Source organism: Idiotropiscis lumnitzeri, chromosome 18, assembly GCF_059441095.1.
Source record: "Idiotropiscis lumnitzeri isolate Australia: NSW breed Sydney's pygmy pipehorse chromosome 18, RoL_Ilum_1.0, whole genome shotgun sequence".
Lineage (NCBI taxonomy): Eukaryota > Metazoa > Chordata > Actinopteri > Syngnathiformes > Syngnathidae > Idiotropiscis > Idiotropiscis lumnitzeri.
In genome coordinates this window covers 13,635,066-13,655,539 of record NC_142408.1, presented here as the reverse complement: position 1 = coordinate 13,655,539, position 20,474 = coordinate 13,635,066, and the positions used below count along the sequence as shown (strand labels likewise).

At 45.0% G+C, this 20,474-nt stretch overlaps 1 protein-coding gene across 4 annotated transcripts in view; it reads left to right on the top strand.

Annotated features, from left to right (window-relative positions):
- Nucleotides 1–20,474, top strand: part of pip5kl1 (phosphatidylinositol-4-phosphate 5-kinase-like 1) — a 30,626-nt gene that overhangs the window by 8,722 nt on the left and 1,430 nt on the right. For 2 of the 4 annotated variants that reach the window (XM_088280963.1, XM_088280961.1), the window contains exons 2-9: nucleotides 5,608–5,808; nucleotides 7,262–7,312; nucleotides 7,402–7,556; nucleotides 8,791–8,915; nucleotides 17,891–17,925; nucleotides 17,999–18,054; nucleotides 19,350–19,462; nucleotides 19,552–19,741. In XM_088280963.1, the coding sequence (XP_088137089.1) occupies nucleotides 5,608–5,808; nucleotides 7,262–7,312; nucleotides 7,402–7,556; nucleotides 8,791–8,915; nucleotides 17,891–17,925; nucleotides 17,999–18,054; nucleotides 19,350–19,462; nucleotides 19,552–19,741 (926 nt within the window). The remainder of the gene's footprint in view (nucleotides 1–5,607; nucleotides 5,809–7,261; nucleotides 7,313–7,401; nucleotides 7,557–8,790; nucleotides 8,916–17,890; nucleotides 17,926–17,998; nucleotides 18,055–19,349; nucleotides 19,463–19,551; nucleotides 19,742–20,474) is intronic. The other 2 variants (XM_088280964.1, XM_088280962.1) reach the window with 2 other exon arrangements.

Below are 20,474 nucleotides of genomic sequence, written 5' to 3'. Positions count from 1 at the left end.
GGCCATGAATAGCCAACACCCCTTATCCCATACTTCTCCAACTTCATAAGTAATTTTCCAAGATCTCTTGTGCCAAACGCTTTCTGTAGATTGAGATCCAAACTAATAGAATATTCATCATTTTCATTTACATCTCTGCATATGCAGTCGTACCGTAGTCCTATATTGTCTAAACCTATACTGGTTCCCACTAAAAAAAAAAAAATTTACGTTTACAAAAATTCAACTGCTTTGGCTCCTTGCCTGGCACAGAGGGGACATCCATGCCCATAGAACAAGTTTCAATGGCTGAGGATCGGGCTGCCGTTGGAATCCTCTTTATTGGCCAAGTATTTAAAAGCGTACAAGGAATTTGTCTCTGGTAGGTTGAGCCACTTTTGTATTGCAACTATATTAAAAAGAGCATATTCATGTAAAAGATGTACCACTTTCATAGATCGTTTCTAAGCAATGTAAATACAGTATACCATTAGTGCAGTACTACCCAACAGTTGCTGCTTTACAAACGATGCAGAGTCAAGGGCAAAGTAAAGTGTGCCAGTAGTTCAGTAACAATTATTCAATGACAATTGTGCAGATGAAACACAAAAGCATGTGCAAATTGGCATAAAATTTGCAAAATTCCACTATGGATTTTTGAGTCAACTGTTGAGGGAGTCAATGGCAAGAAGCTATTTGAATTTCTGCTCGTCTTGGTGTGCAGTTCGCTAGTTACAACTTGAGGGAAGGAGCTGGAAGAGATGGTGGACATGATGCAAAGGGGCCAGGAGAAATTGGCCTCCTCTGGTCTTTGTTCTGAAGTGTACGAGACCACAAGGTTTGGTAGTGGAGTTCAGATGATCTTCACGTTGTGTTGGCCGCACCAGAGCACCAGTAGTCCTGTGATACTCTTAAGGCATGAGGTGTTCACAGTACTTCATCACCGCGGATGCCAACGTGACATGCCTGCGCTCCTTCAGTCCCGATATTTCCGGTTTCTAGGGCAGAAGGATGGGACTTAAAACAGCTCCAACTGAAGAGCTGCATGAAGACTTGTGCTAACTGATTAATAAGATAAATGGATGAGACAGTTGTTGGGCAGGTTTTGAAGAGTGGCTCCTAACATGTAATTTCATTGGCAAATATCCTTTGGTTAAACTGTTTTTGTAATTTAGTTTTAAACTGTAATGCAAACAGATTACTCTCAGACTAGTGCCCCCTCGTTATCTAACTAAAAACTGACGTCTCAAAACGGTTTCTTGGGACTACTAGGAATACTGAATTTTGATCAGATTTGCCAAGTGGGTGGAGTGGGTTGGCTTGAGTATGCCTTCTTAGCATGAGCATACAGCAGATCAAAGGGCCTTTTCTACTTTGTAGGCTCACATCTGGTTGCTGAGAGGCAGCAGCTCTGACGGGTTTACATGTGACAGACTATTTTTTATCAAAAATAATCTTTCATTTGATCTCTGCTTATATCATGAAAAAAGTGACATTGATGCCAGGTTTGACTAAAGTTTTTCGAAATGCAAACAACTGTTTTTTTTTCTTATTTGATTTGCCATCAGAAACTTAAGATACGGGTGCTACATCCTGATCGGAAGCTCATTTCATCTTACTTCACAATAAGCAGCAGTTTGGCAAATGGTGAGCAATTTGTCAATATAAAGTACCATAAAGGGTGAGCGACCCTCGTGAGGATAAGCGATTGGGATAAAGGATGGATAGATGCGTAATGCCACTCCCAGCTGAAGTGTACTTTCAAACTAAACAGAAAAGAGAATTCCTCATTGTGTATTCAAAACAACCAAACGACTATAAATACAAAAACTACTTTTTATGGTTTGTAATGTTTTTTCGTGTCACAAAGGTATTTTGAACATGTTCAGAATCCACTCAATGTGCACAGATGTCACTAAAGCACTTATCCGACTGAGGAGCGAACAATAGCATCTAATGGCAAAGGTAGAGAAATAAGTGTTTACGTCAGTTTGTTCAAGGTCGTAAATGTTTGCCAGACGGTCGCCTGTACTTTTATTGTGTGAAGGAAATTTTGTTCCTTTATGGCAAGAAAAATCACGAACCTTTGGCAGACGCTTTCTAAACATTCTGTCATTGAATGAGCCCTGATGAACGTAACATTTGTTGCCTTCAAAAACATGCACAATTATTTGCCACTGCCTTTTATTTCTAAAATTCTGGATAGAAAAAGTGGTGCACACGTAGTTAAAATCTTTCTTGGATGATCATAATGTCATAGAGGGTTTCCAGTCAGTTTTCAAGAAGATACATAACACAGAGTCAGCCCTGTTACGTGTTTTTAATGATATTCTCTTGGCAAATGATACTATGTGCATTTTGTTTTGTTGGATTTAACTGCAGCGTGGATCACAGGATTGTTCTTGCTCGTTTCCTGTGCCCAGTCCATTAGTGGTAGCGCTCTAGAACGGTTTTGATCCTATTTGGCAGGACTTTTGTGTTAGCCGTGTCCCACTCTGACCCTCTGTCCTATGATGTTCCATAGGGTTCTATTTTGCGGCACTTGCAATTTTCATTCAAAACATGATATTTCCTTCCACTGTTATGCAGATGACAGTCAGATGTCTGAGCAAAAAGGACGCTTTCTCCTTAAGACCATTTTTGTCCTGTCTAGAGGCAACCAAACCCTGGATGTCGCAGAATTTTGAAAAAAAAAAATTAAACAAAAAGAAAGCAGAGGTTATGGTATTCGATCCCAATGATCCTTCTAGATTCCACCCTGTTGACCTGGGCCGCATGGCATCTAAAGCCAACAGTCTCCAACTTGGGTTTTAATTTGGTCAGTGATTTAAATTGGACTGGGAAATCAATGAATGCTGTTGTCAGATCTAGCTTCTTTCTCCTTCAGCAGCTGGTTGGGTAAAGACCTTTCATTCTCAACAAAACTCAGAAGCAGTAATCCATGCATTCGTTACATCTCTGCTCCATTACTGTAATGCACTTCATTTTGGAGTCAGCTAGTCCTCCCTCAAGCATCTCCAGTTGGTCCTGAATCCTGCTGCTCACCTCCTAACTGGAGCTTGAAAGAGGGAGCACTTAAACCCCATTCTGGCCTCTCCTCACTGGCTCCCAGTGCATTTTATAGTTCGTTTTAAGATACTTTTGTCTTCAAATCTATAATGGCCTTGCCGCAGCTTACCTCTCTGAGCTACTCCCCCCCCCCCCCCCCCCCCCCTATGCACCTGCCCGGTGCCACATCTCTGCAGACCAGACGCTACTAGAGGTGCCGCGGACTAAGCAGAATCTCAGAGGGGATCAAGCCTTTTCTGCCGGTGAAATGACCTGCCGTTAAATGATAGGCAAGCCCTCTTCTGCCTCCTTCTGCCTGTCCTAATTACACCTCCTCAGTCTGGACCCCAAGGTTGCATTCAGATCGTTTAACCGTTCTCTTCCAAACTACCATTGTACTGCCCTGGAGTTCTTGGGGGTCCTCATTTATACTTTGCCATATGTGACTTAATGCAACCGGGAGGAAATCAGGTGCAAACTGTACTCAGCTGTCAAACTTTGTGGGCATGTTTGCACGGGTATAATCATTAGCACAATATCCTCAGTGATGAAAAATGCAGTCATCAGCAGCCGTTCATTCTTTGTGAATTTGGGCCTGAGCCACTGGTGAATTTCTTCGTTTTTCTGTGTGTAATTAGGTTACTTGCTCTCTTTTTATAACAGAATATTACAGAGCAAATATTGTTAGTGGCGCTACCTCATTTCAGTAGTGAACAATTGTTTTTAAGATACAAGTCTTTAAAAGTGTGGTCACAAAATGAATTTAACTTTCATCTCAAGGAACCAGTGTATTCTTCTTTTGGTCAAATGTTCTTCTCTTTAGTGTATGTGGAGGTTGATCCAAGAGGGGCGAATATGACGAAACGTGTCAGTGTCATAATTATGCTACATTTACGCTTTGTTCCGGTGGCCATGAAAGCCTTGTTTATTTGAAACATAGTGCGCCATAGTTTTGTCATGGTCGCTCTCTATCACTGATGACTGATGAGTCCTCATGGCTCAAAGGCCACATTACGTTTTTGCCCGCATTTGAGCACAGATGCTCGTCTGTTCCCTCCTGGTCTGCTGTTTGTCTTCCACATACGCTTCCAATTCCATCACTTTAAACTCCACAGTGTCTTAAATTTATAATGCATTCAAACCATCAAGCAAAATCAGACAAGATTATAAGCACACACATGACTGTTTCAGGATCAAACAACTAATCTGACTCACATGTGCAAGTGTTGCATCATGCTCGTTGCTAGGGTCCGACACAATAGCTCTACCAACTAGACTGGCACTCAGTGGCAGGCTGACTACCACCAACAACAAGCGTAATATCCTACTGAATGTCTATTTTTTTTTTTGTTACACAAAGAGTTGTGCTGAATTCACAGTCAAAATGAATTAAAGGGCATATATTATGGGAAATGACTTTACAATTGTTTGTATACCGATACTTTGGTTTCTGGAGCGCTTGCTCACCCATCAGGTGTGAAATCAAACAACCTCGTTTTTAGCTGCCTATTTTTGAAAGTGTCTGTGAAGGAACCATTCTGAACTTCCACCCCACTACAACATTAGATTCTCTACAACCAGTGCATACTTGAATGCTTGGTTAATTTGTTGACATTGTTATTGGTATTTGTTGTTTGACGATGTGTTCACATCCACAGGGCCGTACAATAATTGACTAGTAAAATACAGCGGCTTTCTGATCAAGACAAGACAAGGCAGTTTTATTTATGTGGCACATTTTATACACAAAGTTACTCAATGTGCTTCACACAAGCAGAGACACAACACCTGCAAGCATTTACAAACACAACGGTTAACAACATTCAAAAGCAAAGCAGAGAAAACCAAAGTAGCTTACAAAAATGACTCAAATGTGTGTTTAAACACATTAACAGAGAACTTAAGAAAACATTTGAAGGTAAAGAATGGAAAAAAAGTTGAAAATCTGACTCCCACTTTGGCGTCTGCCTCGTTTAATGTCCTAGCTCCTCTCGTGATGGTCTTGGTAACAAAATCCATACTTTTTTATTGCTTGGGCAGTATTTGGGCCGGGGTGATGAGTTGTTCACTCGCATGAGATGTGACCGGCTCCGAAAGGCATTTTTGTGGGACAATTTTATGCTCCGTATTACTGAGCATCAAGAAAATGCCATGATTACTTAAAGATGAGCATAATGTGGAAATATTATATACAGGTTCTTGTTGAGCTTCATCTTTAATAATGGTTGAACCCATTACATAACATGATTTTATTGTTTTTCTGCTCGTTTCATTGTGTGTTTGAAATATAATAGCATCTAAATGTGTGTTTTGATAACTCTGTTGGTTGGACAACAGCATTATTCTGTTCACCTCAGCCCAGGAATTATTCCTTTTGCAATGGTCGCCATGGTTACCTTATTAAAGACTCAACTAGCACTCAGCGCTCTTTTGTGTTTGTCGCTACCCTTGATGCCTTCTTTCTGCTCCTTACATTTCTTCAACCGAGAGCAAATCTAGAAACCTGAAAATCTTGTCTGCTCTCACCGTGCAATTTTCATGGTTGATGTTTTTTATTTGTTAATTATTTCTCCATGTCAGATGCAGAGGTCGGTGGCTCCTCGTGGCTTTGGAAAGCACTCGGGCACACTGAAGAGAAAAAGATGGGGCGGTTTGAGACGGCAGTGGGAGCTTCTGGGCTTATTTGAGATTGATGAACAGCACGAGTTCTACAGCCTGACTTGCATGATGAAGGAGGGCTTGTCTTCATCAATCCAGACCACCACTGACCAAGCATCCTCTGTGAGTATGGGTCAGCTAATCATGCACTTCAGGAACTTTTTATATGACATCTACTGTACATAGACAGAATGTAAGTGCTTCATAAAAAGTGATGGTGACCGTGTGACTGAGTGTGTTTAACTATCAACCAGTCTCGGACGTAGTCCTTTAGGTAAGCGGTTGGATCTTGTTTTTTAAGAGAGGATTGCCCATTTCTTGCTCGTTAGGTACTATAAGTATATAGAGACATTTTGCTAGTAACAACTAAAAACTGTAAACTCCCCAAATTAATATTACTACCACAAGGCTTCTTAAGAGCAACATGAAACTGGGCCATGCTGCCTACGAGCGGGTTGGTAACTACAAACGTGTCTCTACATATATTTAGTACTAATGCATTAGATTATTTTATTTAATAAAATTACTTAAAATGACTATCTTCCATTCAGAGAGCCGACTTACCGAGCACAGATTGATGTAGTTGAGTCATAGGAAAATAAATTGACACATTGACGTACTCTTTGTTGTTGGCCCCATCAATAATCAAGCGTGAATGTGGACAAAAATAATTCTTCGACGGTTGGTAGCTCATCGTCTTAATTTGATAAATAGACATTCCTCATCGGCGTAGCTAGAGACAGTTCTTATTTATCTAACGTTTCATTCAGTATCTGATTTGCTTCATTTTAAAACCAAATGCAAGTCTAGGTAAACTCGGCCCAGTGAAACTGCGAATGGCTCAATAAAAGGCTCCTTTAGCCTGAAGCTATCGGGCTCCTTTCCAGTGCAATCGATGAACACTTGGCATGATGCTGTCACCCTCCCTTAATTATCCATTATTGTTGTCGTAAATTATCAGTTTTACTTATCATGTTATGACTAATGGGTGTGACAAGTTCCCAGACAGCTTTAATGAAATTGACTCCAAATTGCTAGTCACACATTTACCCATAAATGTAGTCCCAAAAAATCCCTTAAATTGAAGACAGTGTCCATCCCTGAAGTGCTTAACTGACAGTCATAATTGTAACACAATTCTGCTAAACACACGCTGCTACAGATAATCCCAGCGGAGCACAGCCTGCTGACTCCGCAGATTGTCTATCCTGTTTGTTGTGTTGTGCAGAGACCCCAAAAAACAATACACACTCCCGGGGCCATGCAGTGTACGACAGAGAGCTTCCTGCATCAGAAAGGCACAAGAAAAGCATTGTTCAAAACTGAACAAAGCATATTTGGAACTGTAGTGATGTTTATAGTTGAAAACAAGACAACAATGTCTCTTCTCTACTTGGACTGAAAACAAGAGAGCGGCACGTTGTTTGTTCCCTCTCGTTAATAGCATGTTATTTTTTAAACAAAATAACATGATTAATGATGGGTTATTGCCACTGGTATGCCAAATGAATTAGAAAATGTCTAACATTACCTTTGATGAAAGTACATTTTCTCACACAACACCTTTTTACTTTAGAATCAACTGTTAGAAGAGGATTTCAGAGCAGAGTACACCCAGATTCATAAGGTATGTGCGTGTCTCATTCCCATTAATAACCCAATGATTTATTTATTATTTATTTTTTTCGCCAACTTACATGTACATGATGTGTGTAGGGCTTTACGTTGAAGACATTTGCTGGCCCAGTGTTTGCTAATCTACGGGGATCTTTAGGCGTAACAGACCAGGAGTATCAGCAGTCGCTCTGCTCTGACAAGTTCTACCTTCAGTTCATCAGCAACTCCAAAAGCAAGGCTGACTTCTTCCTCACGTGAGTCACCAGACACAGCCGCAGGATTTTTTTTTCTCTCCCGAAGCTAAAGGGGGGGCTTGGCCACACCATCAGAAATATGCCTATTTAATTTTTTTTTGATACAATGTGTATACTGTTTATTGGGTAAAAAACTAAAGTATTCTCAAGCATGTTTGCCCAAGTTCAGCAATCTTAGCCATGGCCAATGAAGGAATTGTGACTGTACAGTAAAACTATCATGGTCTGTTTGTTGATTTTGGTTTCGTATTTAGTTTTAGGTTTTTCCTTGTGTTCCTTTGTCTTGTCAGCTGATTGTGTCCACCTGTGCATGCCATCCCATTCCCTAGTGTCAACCAATCAGGTCCCTCCAACCCTTTGTCTTGTCCTGGTGTTCTTCATTGTCTCGTTAATGTGTTTGTATTTAGCTCCCTGTTTCCTTTTTGTTCTTGTTGGTTCATTGTCCTTGTCTAAGGTCGATGTCTACGACCGTTGTCCTCCTGCCAGTCTCGCATTTTTTTGTTGATTTTGTATTTTGTTATTTTTCCAGTCCCTTATTTGCTTTTTTTTCTTCACATGAAATATGAATCTGAACACAAAAACATTGAATAGATTAGTTTGTGTGAAAAAAATCAGTAAGTAGGTGAATTCGCAAAGGTTCACTGCTAAACAATTTTACTAATGCACTACTGTATGTCTCTGGCAGCTGGTTGTATTTCGTCGATGCTAATTGGACCAAGTAACACATATTAAGTACAATTAATGATTAAAACTTGCATACAAAACCTCTCTTTTTTTCCCTTTTGGCTTAGCCCATTATGTTTCACCACAGTCTATTCATCTTTTTCAATTAAAGTCTCTTGACTGCTTCCTTCTCTCGAAGACTAGCGGCCTTCATTCCTTCCCTCTTACCTCCATCCATTATCTAAGCAGCTTCTACTCACTCGGTTCGCGCCAGGCTGGAGCCTATCCCAGCGTCTTCGGGCAGAAGGCGGGGTACACCCTGGACTGATTGGCAGCCAATCCTAGTTATTAGCTCCATCAATCTTTTAACTTGCAACATTTTACGACAGATGCCCATTATGACGCAACCCTCTGCATTTATCCAAGCTTGGGACTATCCTACTGTTCATTCTGTATTGTGCCCTCATAAGATTGCATTTTACTTACGTTGTACTAACAAACCTGGGAAATAAATAAAAGACTGAATTGGCTCAACTGAGATGTACTTTTCTTTGGTGTCTTTACATTTTAGGAATGATAAGCGCTTCTTTTTAAAGACCCAGAATGAACGGGAAATCCGATTCCTTCTGGACAACCTGAAGAATTATATGGCACATTTGGAGAAATACCCCCATTCTCTTCTGGTGAAGTTGCTAGGTATGCATACCTTCATACATGCACACGCACTTAAAATAGGCATTAGGCCGCAAACCCCCTCCATTGCGGTAGTCAAGGTTTGCAGTCCCACAATTTCAAAAATACATTTTTTTGTACTGTTAATAGCTCTGTTTTAGTCTAAATCACGTCTACATTGGGTGTAATTCCACATTTGACCACTAATTGACGGCACACTTATTTAATTAGAGCACAGAAAGAAAGAAGAAGGATGCAGGAACTATTTAATTTCAGCACACCCGGGTTTTTGTTGAAAATTATTGAATGTCATCCACTGTAAGTCTGCTTCTTACGCCTACAGCAAGTGGTGGCTGTAGGTTCTAATATTATGAGGTTTGGGGGGGAAAAACTGCATTTGTTTATTGTAAACACAGAGTTATTGCTATTCATTGCGCCTGTTCTCTCTCTCAATAAATTATGTTTAAAAGTTTCTTGTTTTAAAACTGTTTAAAGACCTTGCTGTAAATGCTATAAAATCATGCCTTAAATCGGGTATTTTTATATCTTTAATGGCATTTGTTTGTATTGCACAAGATTTCTATCGAATAGTGAATTTTGTCAGTGTTTCCCATTGGAACCAGAATGCCAGCATAAACAGACAACTCAAATGACTTGACCTGAGTGACTTTGGAAGTTAAAATGATGAGAGTCATGAAGCAGTTTTTTGAGATTACCACTTCACTACACCATGGAATCAAAGTGTTGGCTGTATGGCAGCTTTGTGAGTTAGTTGAATGCATCCATTTATTGTTCAAAACAGGGGTGTCAGACTGGTCCGATCAGAAACGGACCCTCTTGGGGACAAAATCTGTTCCACGGGGTTAAGAAAACACAATATACTTTTGTCCACTGGGGTGCGCACTCATGACCACTTATCACTTGAATGACATTCTTAAATCGGCTGCTACTCAGAATTTGACACCTGATGTTGATGCGCTAGACAGTCCATGTTTCTGGACCAAAGTAAGCCTAATTCATAGAAATTGCTGTAGCAACGTATTTTTTGTCTTTTTTTAATATATATATATATATATATATATATATATATATATATATATAACTGGAAAATGGGTGCTGTTGTTAAGTTCCGCTTCACAAAGGTTCTTAGAAACAATACTGAAACTGACTTGATTTTGGCCTCAATGGGAGGCCTCAAGTGTCTCCCGTTGGACCAAAATGCTGCTGCTTGCCTCCTTACTGGACCTCATAGCCTGGAGCACTAAACTACAAGTCTGGCCTCCTTTCACTGGCTCCCTGTACACATTAGAGTTATTTTATTTATTTATTAAATCTTTGACCCACCTTATCTCCCCGCGCCTGCTCTGTACCACAGGTCAACTGACCAGACGATACTTGAGGAACCTCAGAGGGGATTGAGCTTTTTCCATTGTTGCTCCCTCACTGTTAGAAAGGTTCCTAGGTTGAATGTCGTCATCGTTTGTGTGCCTGTTGTGTGATTGGAGTCGCGTCGGTGCTGAGCTCTCGCGAGAAGCGCCCACATACGGGTTACCAACAACTGCTTGTTGCGCAGCAGTTGTTAGCCGACCACCGCTAGCATGTGACGTGTTCGATGCCTCAGTGTCCATGTGCGTTCCTGACCGCAAAACCACACACACACACACACGCGCTCACTGCTTCCCACCCGCTCATTGCTTCACACGCTCACTGCTTCCCACTCTCCCTCACACTCTCGCTCGCTCACATGCATTCCTGCATGCATGAGTCCATCACCACCTCATTTTCATCTGTGCCCATGTTTGTCCGCCTGTTGCCTGTGCTATTGCATGTTGATTGAAGATACGCCATTAAACCCACCAACCCACATCTTGGACTCATCCTTGTGTTCTGACCGACACCCAGGGGTGAAAAGAGCATACCCCCTTTGAACCAAGTCACCTATACAGTCCACCCCGAGGCTCTCCAACATTGTGGTCCTTCGAGCCGGATGCTCTCTTTACCCTTGATCAACATGGAGTTCGAAGATTGTGGAGCACGACCGACGCGTCAGACACGCCCCCCCACCCACTTAGACAACTACCATGTCCAATATATCGGGCACAGGCAGCGAGACAGGCATGGGTACAAAGAGGAGCGGCTATCTCACGAAGAGGGAGCAGCCAAGACCAAGACACCCCCCTCACTCCTCCCCCACTCCTTCTACGGATCACCACAGGCGGGATGCTGACCTCCACGAGGCGGACCTGTACCACCCAGTGCGGAGGATATACAGTCCGGATTCCCAGCTAGCCCACCTGCAGTATACCGAGGGAGATCCCAGGGAGGAAGTCCGAGAACCACACTCCCCCTATCCTGTGCCGCACAAACGTGCCTTGAGAGACGACACACAGGACATCCATAAAGGGAAGGTCGTGCTACATCAACCACAGCAAGCACTTCATTCCGATGTAGCTGCACTCCAAGAAGTTCAGCCTGAAATGAGGAGGCTCACCAACACAGTCCTCAGTCTTCAACAAGCTATGTCACACTCCGTCAGCAGTCATGACCTCCGTCCCATCCACTCGGTAGATGAAGATGAAGAGGACTGGCCTGACCCCCCGCCATGGCCTGACACAGCAGACTGTGACAACCCGCCGACTCCAACGATGACTGAGCAAATAGAAGAGCTGATTTCAGAGTTACATAGGATGAAGAGACACGCATCTAGCCACTGCGAAGTGTCGCCAGTCAAGGTCAGCAGTCAGCCGTTGCGCCGCCAATCCCAGCAGTTGAGCGCAGAGCCTGGCCACCCTCATCTAGCTTCCTCTTCCACTGCGTCACAGCACTACAAGTGGAGTCATAGCTTCTCACCTTCGCAGCACCTCCCGACAATCAAGTGGGCGTTACCCCAGAGGCCAAAGCATCCAGCTGCTACGGCACCACCGCCACAACTCCAGCACCAGCCTGCGTACCAACCCTCACCGTTTAGGGCTACACCTCATGCCGCAGCTTATGCACCTCAGCAGCCTCCAAACCTCCACCCGCCTGCGCACTCACAGCATCTACCTCCTAGATGTCCATCCTATGCTGCGACCTGTACTCCTCAACAGTCAACGTACTTGCCAGCACCCACACAGCAAAGCTACGGGACGCCAGGACAAGGCTGGGAGACTCCAGCTCCACGGCACCAGGATCCAGAGCTACAAAGGGCCACGCCCCTCCATACCCTACTTCAGCCACCGTGATCCATGTGAGTTTGCACGCTTGAAGATGGCTTTGGAGAACCTCTTACTAGTGGGAGGGACAGAGCTCTTCAATTACCAAATCCTGGTTGATCATCTGAAATTAGAAGAGGCCAAGTTGATTGCCGATTCCAACATCAACTCACCTACGCCTTACACAGACACCATGTTAGCCCTCAACGAGAAGTTTGGTCAGCCCCACCAAATAGCCCTCAAGAAAATTGCAAGTGTCCTCGACTCACCCGATGTTCGTCGTGGTGACACCGCAGCTTTCGAACGGTTTGCCCTTCATGTCCAAGCATTGGTCGGTCTCCTGAGGACGTTGGGCACCGCTGGCGACGTCGAACTCCGCTGCGCCTCTCATGTGGTGAGACTGCTCAGCAAACTACCTCCAGAGCAGCGAGCAGACTTCCGTTGGTGCACCTTCTGACAAGCAGGCAATGTTCCCACTCTGCTTGATCTGGCCCAGTGGCTCAAATATGAATCGTGGTGTCTGGACTTCGATGGGCCAACAGCATCCAGAGGGGCAAAAGAGAAGCAAGCATCCAAGTTCGAGAGCCGCCAAGGACAGCGAACTGTTGCCGTTCTCCACGGCGCCAAGAGCACAGAGAACAGCGCACCGGTGAAGGACTCACCAAGGAAGAAGGGGAGGCCCAAGCCCTAACTGCCCTTTCTGCGAGAATGAAGAGCACTTTCTTAGTCAGTGCGCCAAAGTAACCAAGCTGAGCAGAGAAGAACTCACAGATTGGATAAAGAACAACAAGAGGTGCTGGCGCTGTGCAAGGCATCACCTAGCAGCCCAGTTTGATCTGAAGAAGCCCTGCAGCCTGTGTCAAAGAAAGCATCTACAGGTCCTTCATGAAGTCAACGACAAACAACACAGACCTTCGAACAGCGAAACCAGTCAGCAAGTAGCCCCACTACTGAAGTCCTGTACATCGACCGCCCCCGAGAGGGAAACAGGGTCTTACTGAAGGTCGCTCAAGTGCTTCTTCTCACGGCAACCGCACCATAACTACCTATGCCATCCTGGACGACGGGTCAGAGAGGACAATGCTCCTGTCAGCAGCTGCCCGGGACCTGGACATACAAGGCACGAGGGAGGACCTCCCACTGCGAGCCATTTGACAGGATGTTCAGACTCTCCGGGGCTCGACGGTGTCTTTCCGCATCTCTCCCGCTGCTGACCCCAAGACCAGTTTCAAAGTCTCCAAAGCCTTCACTGCAATACGCCTTGGTCTGGCAGACCAGTCCTACATGGTGGATCGACTCCAACGGAGGTACCCTCATTTGGTTGGGTTACCAATCAAGCCCTTTCACAATGCCAGGCCACTGTTGCTTACTGGGTACGACCACCCACACCTGATTACCCCTGTCGAGCCAATCAGACGGGGCACCCCAGGCGGACCCGTAGCTCTGCGTACCAGATTAGGCTGGGTCCTCCAGGGTCCGTCGAAGGTCATCCGGGACCCCTTACGTCCACAAGAGTGTTTGTTGACATCAGTATCCCCAGTTGATGCAGAACTGTTTAGACACGTCGAAAGACTCTGGCAACTCGACACTCTTCCCTACAGAAGCGAGAAGATCGTGACGAGGTCAAAGCAGGATCAAGCAGCCGTGGCCCTGCTCGAAGAAAAGACCATCCGCTTAGAGGTGCACGGGATCCTTCGCTATGCCACCCCCCTTCTGCGTAAACGAGTAATGCCTATTCTCCGCGCCCCAAAGGAAGCCGTCATCCCAAGTCTGCGGAGCACAGAACGACGACTGGCCAAAGATCCAGAGCGTGCCAAGGTCTATGGCATCGAGATCCAGAAGCTGGTGGATGCAGGCTCCGTCTCTAAGTTAAGCCATCAAGAAATTAACCAAGAGGGAGAAGAGTGGTATATTCCGCACCACATGGTGAGCCATCGCGGCAAGAACAGAATCGTCTTCAACTGCTCTTATCAGTATAGAGGCCAGAGCATGAACGGTTCACTGCTGCCTGGACCCACTCTCGGAGCATCGATTTTGGGAGTGCTGCTGCACTTCAGGGAACACGCTGTCGCCCTTACTGCAGACATTAAGGGGATGTTCCATCAAGTCCGCCTACTCCCTGCTGACAGTTCCCTCCTTCGGTTCGTCTGGCATGACATGACCAAAGGTGACCCTCCAGAAGTGTACGAGTGGTAAGTTCTTCCCTTTGGCACCACTTGTAGCCCCTGTTGCGCTACGTTCGCCCTGCAACGCCATGTAGCCGAACATAGCCAACCAGAAGATGACGTAAGGTTCTCCGTTGAGAGATGTTTTTATGTGGACAACCTCCTGCAGAGTCTTCCTACTCCTCAAGAAGCCAGTAGTCTGGTGGACGGACTCCGGACGCTCCTAGCTGCTGGCGGATTCGACCTACGGCAGTGGGCAAGTAACATGCCGAGCGTTGTCGAACACCTACCCTAGCAGGCAAGATCAGACAGCTTTGAGCTCCACCTTCCCCACGACCAGGCAGACTCCCCTGAATCAACGCTAGGACTCAGCTGGCACTGTCATACGGACACTATGAGTTACAAACACCGACATATCGAGTATGACGCGCCAACGCTGCGGAACATCTACCGCGTCTTAGCCAGTCAGTACGACCCCTTAGGGTTCCTGATCCCATACACCACTAGAGCCAAGATGCTTGTCCGCCGCCTCTGGGAGAAGCACAGAGGCTGGGATGATCCTCTTCTCCCCCAAGACCTCCTACAAGCATGGAACAGTTGGGAAGAAGAGTTAAGGTTCCTTCCTCAAGTCACCCTACCAAGAGCCTACCTACCTGCCAAGGTAGATTTGTCAAGTGGCACCCATGAAGTTCACGTGTTCTCGGATGCTTCCGAACAAGCATATGGATCAGTGGCGTACCTGAGAACAAGCGACAAGCAAGGGCAAGTCCCCCTGTCTTTCCTTCTTGCACGCTCGAGAGTTGCACCCAAGCGTCTCCTCTCTATGCCCAGACTGGAGCTGTGCGGAGCTGTCACAGGAGCCCATCTAGCCAAGCTCGTCAGGAGGGAGCTCACGCTGGAGATTACACAGACAATCCTGTGGACTGATTCCACCACGGTTCTGACATGGCTGCAGTCGGAGTCCTGCCGTTTCAAGGTCTTTCTTGGCACTAGAGTGGCAGAGATCCAGGAACTCACCAGCCCTGATGTCTGGCGATATGTAGACTCAGAGAGGAATCCTGCGGATGATATCACAAAGGGCAAGAAACTGCTAGACCTTGTGAAGCCCAACCGATGGAGTCAAGGACCTTCATTCCTTCTCCAACCCCCAGAAGATTGGCCAGTCCGGCCTTAGCTTGATAAGGATGACGATACCTCAGAGCTAAGGAAGTCTGCCTTCTGTGGAGTCACGACAGTCCCAGTCAGCACAGCAGATGCGACGAGATATGACACCTGGAAGGACTTGTTCCACGCTACAGTGCAGGAGCTGCAGGGGGCGGCAGATCAGAGCAGCGGTCATACTGCTGAAGATTACCGCAGGGCCGAGATCCTCATCCTCAAGCGATCCCAACGTGACAGCTTCCCAGACGAGCTGAGGCTCCTGAAGGCCGGCAAGCCTGTCTTATCCAGCAGCCGCCTACTCACCTTGTCTCCTGAGATGGATGAAGAGGAGGTCATTCGTGTTGGAGGTGTAGGCTTCATCACGCTGAGGATTTAGACCAGATAGCCGTTCATCCTATCGTGCTGGATCCCAGCCACCCCTCCACTAGACTCCTCATCCAAGACTTCGACAGCCGTCTGCATCACCCCGGACCAGAGAGAGTGTTCGCGGAGATACGGCGCTCCTACTGGATCCTGCGTGGCCGTGAAGCAATACGCCGCTACCAACATACCTGCACAGAATGTCGACGCTGGAAAGCTAGACCTGCTCTCTCTGAGATGGCGAACCTAACACCTGCTCGGCTACGCCTCTTCAAGCCAGCCTTCTTCTCCACTGGAATGGACTGTTTCGGGCCATTCCAGGTCAAGGTGGGAAGACGCACGGAGAAGAGGTGGGGCATCATATTAAAGTGCCTCACCACCAGAGGCGTTCACTTAGACCTTCTGAACACGATCGACGCCGACTCGTTCCTGATGGCCCTCAGGCGGTTCATTGCACGCCGAGGGACACCCACTGAGCTGTATTCGGACCAGGGAACCAACTTCCGAGGAGCAGAAAGAGAGCTGCGAGAGGCGTTCGCTACCCTTTCCCCAGATCTACAGCAACAGCTAGCCAAGCAGGAAATCAGCTTCCACTTCAACCCACCAGCTGCACTCCACTTCGGAGGGACGTGGGAAAGGGAGATACGTTCAGTGAAGGCAGCCTTGTACACCACGGTGGGAGCCCAGCCAGTCCCAGAGGAAGTGCTAAGGACCGTATTGCTTGAAGTGGAAGGGATCCTCAATTCGAAGCCACTAGGATACGTCTCATCCAGCCTCAAGACCTCAATCCTGTGACACCCAACGTCCTGTTGATGGGGCGGCCGGATGGATCATTACCCCAGATTGTGTATCCAGAGACTGACCTGCTGATCCGTCGCCACTAGAGACACTCCCAAGTTCTGGCGAACCACTTCTGGTCCAGCTTCCTGCGTAACTACCTACCGAACTTGCAGACACGCCAGAAGTGTCAATCCACCAGAGCCGATATCGTCAAGGGCGCTGTCGTGATGCTGGTGGACCCCCAGCTGCCAAGAGCGATGTGGCCCGTGGGCCATGTCACCCAAGTCCATCCCAGCGCTGATGGACACGTCCGCTCCATCGATGTGCAGATCGGCGAGCGCAACTACACCAGACCAGTGGCCAGGTTGGTCGTTCTGCCAGCTCTTCCGGCTGGTGATGAAGACATCGCTACAATCAAGACCAGCCTGCCGTGAGACATTCGAGACTCTATCACCTTTCTTAGGAGCGAATGTACTTCGAACATTCGGGGGCGGCTGTTCGAAAGGTTCCTAGGTTGAATGTCGTCATCGTTTGTGTGCCTGTTGTGTGATTGGAGTCGCGTCGGTGCTGAGCTCTCGCGAGAAGCGCCCACATACGGGTTACCAACAACTGCTTGTTGCGCAGCAGTTGTTAGCCGACCACCACTAGCATGTGACGTGTTCGATGCCTCAGTGTCCGTGTGCGTTCCTGACCGCAAAACCACACACACACGCTCACTGCTTCCCACCCGCTCATTGCTTCGCACGCTCACTGCTTCCCACTCTCCCTCACACTCTCGCTCGCTCACATGCATTCCTGCATGCATGAGTCCATCACCACCTCATTTTCATCTGTGCTCATGTTTGTCCGCCTGTTGCCTGTGCTATTGCATGTTGATTGAAGATACGCCATTAAACCCACCAACCCACATCTTGGACTCATCCTTGTGTTCTGACCGACACCCAGGGGTGAAAAGAGCATACCCCCTTTGAACCAAGTCCACCCCGAGGCTCTCCAACACTCACTGAGCATTGCTTTTGCTTTTGTTTCATTGTATTTACTGTCTTTGTTGTTAATGTATTGTTTTTGGCCGTTTTTCCCTTTATATACAGCACTTTGTATGCAGCCAAGATTGTTTTTAAAGTGCTTTACAAATGAAGTTGACTTGAGATTTATGGTAACATACAAAAGTAAAATGGCTTCCATGTTCCCACTTGTGTATCCACCAGACCCTACGTTTTTTTTTGTCCGTCTATTTATTCCTTTTACAATGTCTCCTTAGTGTTCACCATACAGACGCCATATAACTGAAATAAATAAATACATTGTTACATTATTTTTTTCTCTTTTTTTTTGAAAGGTGTTCACAGAATCAGAATTTCATGTAGGCAAAAGGTACAGTATGTTTGTATAATCAAATTGTGTAAGAAAGCAATTGGTCTCAAGCACATTTTCTGTTCATTTGCAGAAATACTTCATTGTTATGCAAAGTGTGTTTTATCCAGATGATCGAATAAGTGCAAGGTAAGAACTACTCTCTTCAAGACTTTGGCACAATGAAGCCAAAATGAGACCTGAGAGTACCTCTGAGTTGAAGGTGGAGTTTGCAGTTTTCAAGATTTGAATGTAGGCTCGGTTTACTCCTTTCTCCCTTTCGTGAATTGCATCCATGACTAAAGCCACGCCCCTCGTGAACAAACATTCACTCTATGTCTGTAGTGAACGCAAACACAAAATATTTAATAAAGATAACACTCATATACACACACACACCAAAATGCTTCAGTCAGGTCTGGATCCCTACATCAGAGATGTGATTAAAAGGAATGAGAGAAGGCGCTTCAATTGGTGGCAAATGAGGTCAGCTGTGTTCACGCCCACAGTTGCGCAAACCACCCTTTTTAAAATATGTTGGCTTGTGTCGGTTTTGGAAATACATCCCTTAAGTGTTATCAGTTTGTATTTTGGGGGGGAATATGCACTGCGTTAAAAGTAGAAGACTCGTGATAAATGTACCTGATGAACTAGTCATACAGTGACGTTGACGATTTTCCAAGCCCAGTGACGCAGCTATCCATGAACGACACCAGCGACGCATACCCTTGATTTGTTTTGAGAATTGGCCAATTGCCGTTTTTTTTTTTTTTTTAAACCCTAACCACAGCAATGGGTGAATTGTTTAATTAATTGATGGTGTCTCGAGTTTTGTCCCTGCATTAAACTTAAACGCATATAGCAGCACCTCATCTGTTTTTGCTGAGTTTTTGCAAGGTGTTCAAACGCTGCATCTTGTATATTCATTGACACAAATGTACTACCTGGATGAGAGCTATTTTGCAAATTTGCACATTTGAAAGACGCAGTCCCCATTGCACATTTAGTAAATCCGGTTGTATTTTTTTTGCGTGTGCTTACTGTGTTTGATTTCATTACTTTCGACGTCTATTGTCATTTCAAATGAACTTAATTCTTACACCTTAATAATTAACACACACTTTGATCACGCCTTCTGTGTGTCTGTCATAGCGTGTTCTTGATGCGGTGTGACAAGTTTTTAAAATATTAATTACAAATGAACACACACAAAAGAATGATCAGTTTGATGTTCATTTACTATCAGGTCATTCAGACAGTTTTAACATATAATATATGACAAAAAGTAGTGGGGGTTTTTGTTTGTTTTTTGTTTTTTTTTTGTTTACTGCTAATTGCCCCATTAAGAAACACAGCATCCTGCCACACGTGTAAATGAACAAAGAAAGATTACAGTATTTCTGCTCTATACATGTTGATTGGGGCTTTGTGTTGCCACCTGCTAGGTACGATATTAAAGGTTGTGAAGTGAGTCGCTGGACAGATCCTTCACCAGACGGATGCCAGATTATTGTCGTCCTTAAAGACCTCAACTTTGAAGGCCAGTACATCACTCTAGGTATGGCAAAGTGTTGAATAGTATTTTCGTTTCTATTTCTGTTATATTTTCTATTGTCCTTCTAACCGTATGTATTGTATGTATAAAAGAATATATGCGCAAATATATGCACACAGACGAGCAGCGATCCTGGCTCCTTCGGCAAATGGAGATAGACACAGACTTTCTCCGAAGCCTCAACGTGTTGGATTATAGTCTTCTGCTCGCTCATCAGCCTTTACAACAAGACGAACGTCACCACGCTCTCTCCTTTGCTTCACTAATCATGAGAGCTAAGCGGTTAGTAACCGTTTTCACCAGTTGTCACTTGGTTTAAACAAACTTTAGTACAAATGCACTGATGGGGTTGGCACTTTGTTTGGTCGACAACCTTGACGTATATTAAACCTCAAAGGACTGGGGCTCGGTTTCTTTCAGCTTGTGTGAACTCTTCAATGGCCAAAGTGGCAGCTAAAAGAAAAGTCGAAAGGTGTCAGAATCTCATTACTTCTGTCTCTTTCCAGTTGTGTGTGAATTCATCAAAGAACTTGCAGCTTTTAAAAAATAATTTTCACAGCTCATTAACACCTCACCGGATGCACACCGTGAAACAAAAAATTCCAATTATTTTCGGAATTGGATGTCACCTGCCTCCAAAACCGAGCATGTACAACATGGTGTAAAAATTGATATAATAATAATAATTAATAATTAATAATTTTTCCTGTCAAGCAATTAATTTTTTTCAAACTAATTAATCGAAAAATTAACATAATTAATCGCAATTGTGTTTTTCAATTGCAATTTTTCACGAAGCTTGGAAACAATATTTATTTGAGTAAAATCTTGTAATTAATGTGGAAAAAATATAAAAGTATATTTCTACTCAGACTGTTCTAATGGCTTTCTTTGATCTGATTTGAATATGATCCTTTTCCTGTAGAATACAGGAAAAACAGTTGAACAATACACCAAAGACATACAACTAATATGGTATTTGAATTTGACTTCGCAAAGTGTGCAAATTATTTTG